At 37.8% G+C, this 11,696-nt stretch overlaps 1 protein-coding gene across 1 annotated transcript in view; it reads right to left on the reverse strand.

Moving 5' to 3' along the window:
* C25H1orf21 (chromosome 25 C1orf21 homolog) overlaps positions 1 to 11,696 on the reverse strand; it is a 236,971-nt gene that overhangs the window by 27,581 nt on the left and 197,694 nt on the right. Inside the window, exon 4 of the mRNA XM_007989207.3 lies at positions 2,142 to 2,218. Within this exon, the coding sequence (XP_007987398.1) occupies positions 2,142 to 2,218 (77 nt within the window). The remainder of the gene's footprint in view (positions 1 to 2,141; positions 2,219 to 11,696) is intronic.

Below are 11,696 nucleotides of genomic sequence, written 5' to 3' on the forward strand. Positions count from 1 at the left end.
ACTGCTGTGGGGAAAACAGAATTTTCTCCTCTGAAAGCTTCAGCACAAGCCAGTCTGTGAAGCATGCTGCTTCAGGGTGTCAATGTTAAGTAAGTATTCTTTCAAACAGAAAAGAGAAATTCTCCTCCGTTCAATCTCTCTTTATAACTCTGAGATAAGGGAAGCATTTAAAAATAGCATTTTTCAGATATCCTGGATGATAAGGTGGTTTGGCTGTGTTATCGGATATCTGCTGTCCCCAAAGGCAGATAAAGTAGATGAAAGTAATCAGCAGTGAGGTGGGCTACAGAGGTTGTGGCCATAGCACAACATTTACCTGAGGGTGAAAACATCAGCCGCATCATTACACTGACATTGTAAATGGTAAGTAGATTTTAACATGTCCAGTTTTCTTTGAAAGTAAAAATTAAATGACAGAGCCCATTACCTACCCCCTGAGGTCTCCTAACTGCGACACCACAGTGGCCATAGCTGTGGCGATTCCACAGACACTGAGCCAGGGTAAAGTGATTATGTATTAGGTAATTTTTGTCACAATTTTCTGGAAGAATCAGAGATAACATACCTTCTTCTGCTTATGATTTTGATTTATGGGGCTACTGATACATATATGTAATAGTCAAATTTATTTTGGGGTAGGGGCGACTGTGTCAAATGTACCAGTGTCATCGGTACTCTCAAGAAATTTGTCTCCATTTAGGTGAAACACCAACAGATTTGTAGCCTCTGGGACAACACAGCCTCTTTGAAGGAGAGGACAGCTTCAAAGTCATACAAAGTACATTTTATCATTAAGGTTAGAGTCAGTTCTAGGACAATCTAGAAAACTACTCGTTATTGTTTTTTAACTTTTGAACGTGCAATGACTTTTTAAATGAAACATTTAGGGATAGTCATCTGTTGGTAATCAACAATCATATTTTCAAGTTTCTACTATAAGTGGGAAAATGTATTAGGTACTCTACAGATCTTCATGTGATATAATCTTTTTCTTCAAGTTAATTTTTTTTCTTTTCTTTTAAACTTTCCAATTGTGATACACCTAACACACAGAAGACATATAATGTTATTGGTACATTTTTTTTTTTTTTTTTTTGCAAAATAACAATTGAACATTCATGTAATTACCAGCCAGATTAAGAAATAGAGCCTCTGGTTCCATTGTCTTCCATTTGGTCAGAAACAACTAATATTCTGAATTTAATGCCTTTTCATTTCCTTATATATCTTTATTGTTTTACCATATACTAATAGACAATATATGCCTTAGTTCTGCTTTTTTGACTTCATGTGAATGAAACCATATGTAGGCATGTACCACTGCTTACTCTACTGCCTCATCCTTATGAGATTCCTCCATCATGATGTGTGTACCTATAGTCACTCATTTTCACTGATTTATAGTATTCCCACAGTTTAGATGCCACAGTTACCATTATATTTTCAATGGACATTTGGGTTTTGCCTTTAAGAGCTTTAAGAGCTTCTTAATTTTAATACAGTCATATTAAATAATGATTTTTTTTTAAGAACTAGACCCTTTGTGTCTTATTCAAAATTCTTCCCTACCTGATGGTCATAGTGACAGTCTTCTCGGTTTTCTTCGAACTGACCTACAAAGTCAGCTTTGTCATGTATTGTAGGTCTGTTTTCTTTATTCTGTTCTGTTACACCAACCCCCACTTTCTCAATTACTAAAGCTTTATATTAGATCTTGATTATCTGGTAGGCAAAATGGAATTCACTCTGAAAACATTTTTAGCTTTAAAAACAATGCAGTTGTCCCTTGGTATCTGTGGGGGATTGGTTCCACAACCTCCCTGCAGATACCAAAATCTGCAGATGCTCAAATCCCTGATATAAAATGGTACAGTATTTGCATAACCCCCACACATCCTCCCATATACTCTAAATCATCTCTAGATTACTTATAATAACTAATGAAGTACCTACACATCACTTCATTCACATGAATTCAACATAGTACTTGGTGTGCGGCAAGTTCAAATTTTGTTTTTTTGGAACTTTGTAGAATTACTATTTTTTGAATATTTTTGATCTATGGTTAGTTGAATCCACAGATGCAGAATCCATGGATATGGAAGGCTGACTACATAAGGAAAACAGAAACTAGAACTTACTTTGCTCTGGGTTGATGAACTAATCCCGGAACCTCTTTATTAGTTTTAAGTCTTACATTTGAGCTGGCACTTTTTTCCTGAAACACATAAACACACACATGTAAAAGACAGGATTAGAATCCACAATTAAACAAGTGTATGAGTTTTCATCACAGAAACGTTCCATCTGTTTGGGGCCCTATTCTATGGCTGGTTACCTCACAAGGGCAAAAAAGTCCTTGCAAAGATGACACACAGAACAGGTAGAACCTGCCAAACAGGGAGCATTGCTATGAAAAGAGAAATTAGCTTTATAACAACTGTCACTCTGTTTAGAAAACAATGTGCAGTTAATATTTAATTCTTTAACACTAATAGTAATGAATGAAAGAACAGAAGATCTAGTATCAAGAGAAACAAAACAGCAGCAATACAATCACAGCCTTTGTTCACTTGCTCAGGTTAACTGACTTCCGAGCAATTTATTTGTAAAAGACAACTGTACTTACTGAGATGTAAAGTTTGCTGAAGGCCCTAGCTGTGACAGGAATAGGAACATGACTAAAACCCACAACAAATGCTGAGATTGAATTCAGTTGAGTTAATACAATTCAATCCTAGCCTGTATTCAAGAAACACTTCTTTGGCTTTTAGCCCAACTTAATATCTTATTCCCAATAACTAGCCACATGGGAAGGAAATACTCTCAAATCTTCAATGCTAGTATATCAGTAAGGACATGATCTCAATGATACTACTGCTCTGTGTTTTTCAACATTATCTTAAAAAGATATTCAAGGTAATTTATAATTTGCTCACGAAACATACCCCTGAAATGAAAGGAAAGACCACTCTGAACCTATGTAACAGGTGACTATATACACTTGAGGAACTTGATGTAAGGCCACAATTAAAGACCAAGTCTAGAGTGAGGAATAAAAACTGCCATGGGCCGATGCAACATTCTCATCACATGCAGAGTGATGTGGGATGACACATAAAAAAGATGGTCCCCAAATGAGCTCTTTTTGAGGTCCTATTTCTCCTAGCACAGCAGAAGCCACCTAAGTCAGTGAAACTCCAATGACTTACACATTCTGGTTGTTTGTTATTAACCATCAAACATGAGCTTATGTGCCTATCATCAGCACTCCAAAAAAACCATGTGATTTTGTGTGTGTTCTTTTAGGAAAAGAAACAACCATAAATTTCTTGCAGTCTATCTTACCTTCTTTACCTTATACTAACTTCAGAATGTTTTCATAAACATCTAAGAAGGATAAAACATATTGTTCTGTCTATTGACATACGTCAGGGAATAGTAGATGAACACTCCTAATCTTTTACACAGCAGGTGGGAGAAATTAGAAAACCTGAATGCACTCACATCAGAAGGTCAGGGCCCATGTCCTTTTTTTTTTTTTTTTTTTACCACATGGGGTAAGAGGCCTGGCACTTCATGGGAGGCACTCAGCAAATACTGGTGAATGAATGAACGATGTCAGCAAGTCATTCACTTGTTTTTAAAATTTAGAGGTAAAAATAGCTCAAATGTAGTCTCTTTGTAGGACTGAAGACATAGGTTCTTTCCAAGTTGGTCCTTTTCTCCTTTAAATCTTAGGTTGTCTTAGATTAAACACTGAAAATGTACAAGACCTTACCCTCTTTCTCTTTCACATAATTTCCACAACTCTTTGAGCTTAAAAGAAATGCACATTGCTGAGGCAGGAAAGTGACTTCTAATTCTAAAAACGCAAAGGATATACAGTGGTATACTATTTATATTCCATTTATTTAACTGTACCCTTGAAAATTATGTTGCCTCAGCAAGTCTTTCTTAAAAACCCATTCTGTGGTTGCTAAGTAAGGAACAATCTCCCCAAACAACAGAGGCTCAATGGACAAGAAGGACTGAGAACAAGCCGGCCCTCAGTAACACATCACACCCAGGAGTGTACTTCCAGGGCCAAAAGTGAGACAGAGGCAACAGGAGGAAAAGCAGTTTTGGATTTCCCATATAATTTCAAAAAAACTTTCTTCTACTATGTGTTTACAAGGTGTTCGCTCAGTTTCACAAATTTTCACTCACCGAGACCAACAATAACCACTTACTGAGCACTTACTGTAAGTCAGGCATTATTCTAAGCACTTACACATATTAATTTATTTTAACATTCACAAATATTTCTACATATTAACTCATTTTTATGCCTATAATACCTCTCACAGATGGGTTCCATTATTATCCCCATTTTACAGATGAGGAAGCTGAGGCATACAGAGGTGAAGCACTTACCTGAGACCATACAAGCAATAAGCAGTAGCACGGGGATTTGAACCCAAGCAGTGTGGCCCCAAACTCCATGCTATTCACTACTAGGCCAGCATTTCTCAAACTTTTTACAGGCACATGTCACCATGCCTTGCTAATTTTTATATTTTTGTAGAGATGGGGTTTCACCGTGTTGGCCAGGCTGGTCTAGAGCTCCCTTACCTCACATAATCTGCCTGCCTTTTACCTATCAAGACCCTTTTACCTATCTCCAAATTTTGACACATTTCATTGTACAACATAAAAAAATCCCATTTGTTAAAATCACCATCAATCTCATCAGAAAACCATTGACGGAAGCTGTCAAGCTCATGGTAGTGAATGTAAGTTTTCCAAACTTCCAGATTTTGCTTAAAGTTTGAATTTTATCAATGGCAAGAGATACTGTCAGTTATTCTTCCTGAAGCGTCAGGCTCTCTCATTCTTTTTTAAGAAAATGATTTACCAAATACCAGGTCTGAATATCCATAATTTATCTGCCAGAGATACATATTTTTAAAATAGAGATGATGTCCCATAAAAAACAATTCCTAGTTCAGCTTTCAACTCAATAGACTACAGAGGTTCTTTTCTCCATGATAACCATCTAACTTGGACATGCAGAAGAAATGCTTTATGCATACTTCCCATTTCATCACACAGGCTATTAAAAAGATATGCATCCAAAGTTTCAGGATACAAAATCAAACAAAATCAGTGTAAACCGTGGCCGGGCACAGTGGCTCATGCTTGTAATCCTAGCACTTTGGGAGGCCGAGGCAGGCAGATTATGCGAGGTAAGGGAGCTCCAGACCAGCCTGGCCAACAGGGTGAAACCCCATCTCTACAAAAATATAAAAAATCAGCCAGGCATGGTGACATGTGCCTGTAATCCCAGGTACTTGGGAGGCTAAGGCAGGAGAATCGATCATGACCTGCACTCCAGCCTGGGCAACAGAGCAAGACTCTGTCTCAAAAAAAAAAAAAAAAAAAAAAAAACATAAAAAAACCAAAAATCACTAGCACTCCTATACACCAACAACAGTCATGCCAAGAGCTATTAGGAATGCAGTCCCATTCACAACACACACACACACACACACACACACACACACACACACACACACACAATACCTAGGAATACAGGTAAGCAGGGAGGCAAAAGATCTCTATGAGAACTACAAAACACTGCTCAAAGAAATGGGAGATAATACAAGTGGAAAAAACATTCCACGCTTATAGATAGGAAGAATCAATATTGTTAAAAAGGCCATACTACCCAAAGCAATTTATAGATTCAATGCTATTTCTATTAAACTACCAATGTCTTCACACAACTAGAAAAAAACTATTTTAAAATTCATATGGAACAAAAAAAAAAGAGTCCAAATAGCCAAGCCTTCCTAAGGAAAAAGAACAAAGCTGGAGGCATCACGCTACCCAACTGTATGCTACAGGACTACAGCAACCAAAACAGCATGGTACTGGTACAAAAACAGACACATAGACCAATGGAACAAAATAGAGAACCCAGAAATAAGGCTGCACACCTACAACTATGTGATCTTTGACAAACCTGACAATAGCAAGCAATGAGGAAAGGATTCCCTATTCAATAAATGGTGCTGGAATAACTGGCTAACCATATGCAGAAGCTTGAAACTGGACCCCTTCCTTACGCGATATACAAAAGTGAACTCAAGATGGATTAAAGACTTAAATGTCAAACCCAAAACTATAAAAACCCTGGAAGACAACCTAGGCAATAGCATTCTGGACATAGGAATGGACAAAGATTTCATGACAAAGACAGCAAAAACAACTGCAACAAGAGCAAAAATTGACAAATAGGATCTAATTAAACTAAAGAGCTTCTGCTCAGCAAAACAAAATGAAACAAAAACCAAAAAACTATCATCAGAGTGAACAGACAACCTACAGAATGGGAGAAGAATTTTGCAAACTATGCATTTGACAAGGTCTAATATCCAGCATCAATAAGGAACTTAAACAAATTTACAAGAAAAAAAACCCCAAACAACCCCCATTAAAAAGTGGACAAAAGACATGAACAACACTTCTCAAAAGAAGACAGACATGCAGCCAACAATCATATGAAAAAAAGCTTAACATCACTGATCATTAGAGAAATGCAAATCAAAACTACAATGAGATACCATCTCATATCAGTCAGAATGGCTATTAAAAAGTTGAAAAATAACAGATGCTATTGAGGTTGTGGAGAAAAAGGAACACTTATACACTGTTGGTGGCAGTGTAAATTAATTCAACCATTGTGAAAGACAGTGTGGCGACTCCTCAAAGATCTAAAAACAGAACTACCATTTGACCCAGTCATCCCATTACTGATTATATACCCAAAGGAACATAAATCGTTCTATCATAAAGACACATGCATGCACATGTGCACTGCAGCACTACTCATAATAGCAAAGACATGGAATCAACCCAAATGCCCATCAGTGGTAGACTGAATAAAGAAAATGTACATATACACCATGGAATACCATGTAGCCATAAAAAAGAATGAGGTCATGTCCTTTGCAGGAACATGGATGGAACTTGAGGCCATTATCCTTAGCAAACAAAAACCAAATATCGCATGTTCTCAATTATAAGTGGGAGCTAAATAATGAGAACACATGGACACATAGAGGGGAATATCATACACTGGGATCTATTAGAGGATGGAAGGTGGGAGGTGGGAGAGGATCAGGAAAAGTAACTAATGGGTATTAGGCTTAATACCTGGGTGACGAAATAATCCGTACAACAAACCCCTATGACATGCATTTACCTATATAACAAACCTGCATGTGTACCCCTGAACTGAAAATAAAAGTTAAATAAAGGTATGCATACAAGCCACAACATTTTATAAAACTAAATAATTTTTACTGCTTCACTGACGGCATTCTTAAGTGAAAACAGCGGTGGAGAATACAATGACTACTAACAAGGTTTGACGCCAATGCCTTGGTTTAGGCTAAGGCACCAGCAGTTTACCTTACTGTTGCCGTTGCAGCATCAGTGCATACGTTAACACCATGAAAAAGGCAAATAGCCTCTTAGTATCATTAGGAAAATGGCTCCAAGAACTCCCTGAGAAAGTCTCAGGGACCCCCAGACCACACCTTGACCATAGCGCCTCTCTATTTCTTTTGCACAGAAAAGAACTATTAATTATTTAATTATGCTACGTGCCTTATTTTAAAAAACAAATATTTAACAGCCTTATGGGGGTAGAATTTACATTCTATAAAATCCCCCCACTATAACTATATGATTAAATGATTTTAGTAAATGTATAGAGCTATGCAGTCATCACCACAATCCAGTTTCAACAGAGTGCCATCATCCCAGAAAGCTTCTTTATCACCATTTACAGGTCATCTCTGCTCTCATTCATAACGCTGGGCAACCACAGATCTGCTTTCAGTCTCTAGAAATTTGCCTTTCCTAGATTCATATCATGAAATCACACAATATTTAGCCTTTTTGCCTAGCATTTTTCACTTGGCATAATGTTTTTGAGATTCATCCACATTGTAGCATATAATAGTATTTTACTTATTTTCATTGCTAAATAATATTCCAATGTATGGATACACCACATTTTGTTCATCTCCCCATCCCTTGATGGACACTGATACTGTGTTCAGTTTGTGGTTATTATGAATAGCAATGTTATGAACATTCGGATAGAAGTCTTTTTGTAGACATGTTTTCAAGTCTCTAAGGTAGATTCCTAGGAGTAGAACTGCTAGATTACATAGTAAGTTTATGTTTCATTATTTAAGACATTCCAAACTGTTTTCCAAGGTGGCTGCACCATTTTATATTCCCATCAACAATGCACAATGGCTATCGTTTCTCCACATCTGCACCACCAACACTTGGCATTGTCTTTTCAACTATTGTCATTCTAGGTAGTGTGTAGTGGGATCTCATTGTGGGCTTTATTTATTTGAAAAACATGACTTTTTGAAGCTTGTTATATTGGTGTATCCTCCAGAAAATTCACCTTGGGAGCATGTGTATACTTACTGGTTGGCTGTATTTGCATAAAGAAGTCCATTTTACATTTGTTTATAAACATTTAACTTCTACTTTGGGATTTGTTTGTTGGGAAAGCGTAGGTTTAAAGAAACCTGCGAAGAAGACGACGAAGAAGAGGAAGAGGAAGAAGAAGAGGAGGAAGGAAAAAGAAGAAGAAGAGGAAGGAAGCAGGAAGCAGGAAGGAAGCAGGAAGGAAGAGGAAGAGGAGGAGGAGGAAGAAGAAGAAGAAGAAGAAGAAGAAGAAGAAGAAGAAGAAGAAGAAGAAGAAGAAGAAGAAGAAGGAAGAAGAAAGAAGAAGAAGGAAGAAGGAAGAAGGAAGAAGGAAGAAGGAAGAAGAAGAAGAAGAAGAAGAGGAAGAGGAAGAGGAGGAAGAAGAAGAAGAAGGAAAGAAGAAGAAGAAGAAGAAGAAGAAGAAGAAGAAAGAAGAAGAAGAGGAAGAGGAAGAGGAAGAGGAAGAGGAAGAGGAAGAGGAAGAAGAAGAAGAAGAAGAAGAAGAAGAAGAAGAAGAAGAAGAAGAAGAAGAAGAAGAAGACGACAAACCAACAGGGCTGGAAGGAGGAGAAAGGAGAAAGTGGTGGGAGCAGTGAGACATGCGGTTCACTATCAGAAGCAGCTCAGATGGAGCAGACCCAGCAGAGGGGGCTGAGAGCCAGGCAATACCTGAGGTGCTTCAGAAATAAGAAAAGAGAATTAAATTGCGAGATGACAGATGAAGTAACTAAGACATTGTTTCCCTTAGCAAGAAAAAACTATTTTGATGGTATTTGACACTTATGAACTAAGTACTCTCCTTAAAATAAACTGAGACCAACTGTGACTAAGATAAAGACTTTTGACAGGGTCTCCACAGGCAGTTTGTTTTTCATCAGCCATCCACATTTGAATCAGAATCATCTGGGTTGTGTGTTAAAATAGAGTTTCCCAGGCCCCACTCAAGGCATCTCAAGTGGGAGTCTGTGGAAGTGAAGCCCAGGAATCTGCATTTCAACAGTCTTAGGTTATTCTTCACTGAAAAAAGTTTGAGAGCTTCTATTTCAGAGGAAAGATCCTTTACACTTAGCATTTCCCCATTTGGCTCTCTATGGCGCCAGCTTTCAACCTAAGCCTTGGGGCTCTGCGAAGCTGCCTCAGGCTCGACAGGGAGACCCACTAGACCAGCAAAGTCTTTTACCTTTTTTATTATTAATATTTAGGGGCTCCATCAGTTGGGAAAAACATCCATTTCTCAAAAATGTTTGCAAACTGCTGTCAGGTAGTGACAGATTTATTTAAACAGCAAATCAAACAAGTTTTTCCTTTGCTTGGAGTAATTTTATTTCTTTATGAATAGTACATACTTGTCAGTGTCTAGAGTAAACTGATCACTCTCTTCTTAGTTTCTCTGATGCTGAAGACAGTCAAACTCACTGTACTTATGCTGTTGTCGCGAGCTTCCCAATCCCTTATTCCCTTTGGTATCTCCCAAAGGGAAAGTGAGAATACCAAGAGGATCTTCTTTAAAACATTACTGGCCGGGCACAGTGGCTCATGCCTGTAATCCCAGCACTTTGGGAGGCCGAGGCGGGTGGATCACCTGAGGTCAGGAGTTTGAGACCAGCCTGGCCAACATGGTGAAACCCCATCTCTGCTAAAAATACAAAAATTAGCCAGGCGTGGTGGCATGTTCCTGTAATCCCAGCTACTCAGGACGCTGAGATAGGAGAATCTCTTGAAACTGGGAGGCAGAGGTTGCAGTGAGCTGAGACTGAACCACTGCACTCCAGTCTGGGCGACAGAGCAAGATTCCGTCTCAAAAAAAAAAAAAAAAAAAAAAAAAAAAAAGAAGAAAGGAAAACCCAAAAGAAATTCCCTCAAACCTCACTTTCTTAATTCTGAAGGGAACGACAGCCATGTTCAGGATGCCGATTGAAAGCACCGTCTGCAAACGAATGGAACTGCTTTTCTCCTATCACTTCTTTACCTTTTTTATCCCACTTAGTCTAAGAAAGCTGTTGTCCTGTAAGGTTCCCTTTGCAAATTGGTTCTGAATTGATAGTGTGGAGAGGAATCTCATTTTCCTTTTCTGGGTCCAGCAATAGGAAGTCTGTCTTACAGAGAAATCTCAGGGGCCAGATGGATACTGGAGGCCTAGAGAAAAGTAGTGAGGATTACAGTATCGGCTCCTGGGATGGCTAATGAGTGCCCTACACAGAGAGGAGACAAAAAAGAATTAAATTGGGACTCTCAAAGGGTGTGCCCTGCCCACAGACTGTGAGCACGTGTGTGTGCATTTGTACAACTGCATTTCAGAAGCACATGAAAACCAGAAAAAATACTTTGACAACTCGAAGCAAGAGATTTGTGGGGAAGTACACACACATTTTAAGAATTTGGCTATAAAATAAATAATAATTCTAGCTTTGGGGGAGTAACCCATAGGATGTAATCTCTAAGAAAACAATCCCATTTGATGTCTTATACTTGATTTCTCAAGCAGTATTAACATGAGATAGGACACTGTTTCCTTCAAATACAAAGGAATTTTATCTTGTCTTCTGAATGATGGTGATCAGAGAAGCCACCTTGACTCTCAGAATTTTGGGATGTTTACAAATGAAAAGGGCCAAGCTGCCAGATTCAACTATTAACTCGAGCCACCATTACCAATACAACTACCTAAAGTCAACACTTCCATTACAATTACCTGTCCACAGAGATTACTGGAGTTATTAGTATTTTGTTACAATTATTTAGTAGTAATAAAATCGGCATGTAAAGTCACAGCCTTTTGGAAGTCATTTTTCTATAGATTAAAATATAGTCACGTATTTCATTTTATATCAAACAAACATGAAGTGGGGCAAATCAGTTTTAAAGCACCTAGCATTTTTCACAAAGTTGCTTTTCAAGGTAGGCTGCAAACATTTACAATCTTAAGAAAGTAAACAGAGTTGTAAAAAATTGCTCAGAACAGATTTAATTGCATACCAACAAATTTTTTAAAAGTCATTAAGTCACCATGTCAAAAATTAAAATAAACAAGCTATGATATAAATTCCACTGGGAATTATAACTTAAGGCTGTTTCGAAAAGATAATATATCTCCATGTTTTTCAAAAAAGTATTATATACACACACAGAAAATCAACGAACTTGGAAGAACCACATTCAATTTTTATCCAGAGTGTTTTTATCAGTCAGGATAG

The sequence above is a fragment of the Chlorocebus sabaeus genome, chromosome 25 (genome assembly GCF_047675955.1).
Source record: "Chlorocebus sabaeus isolate Y175 chromosome 25, mChlSab1.0.hap1, whole genome shotgun sequence".
Taxonomy (NCBI): domain Eukaryota; kingdom Metazoa; phylum Chordata; class Mammalia; order Primates; family Cercopithecidae; genus Chlorocebus; species Chlorocebus sabaeus.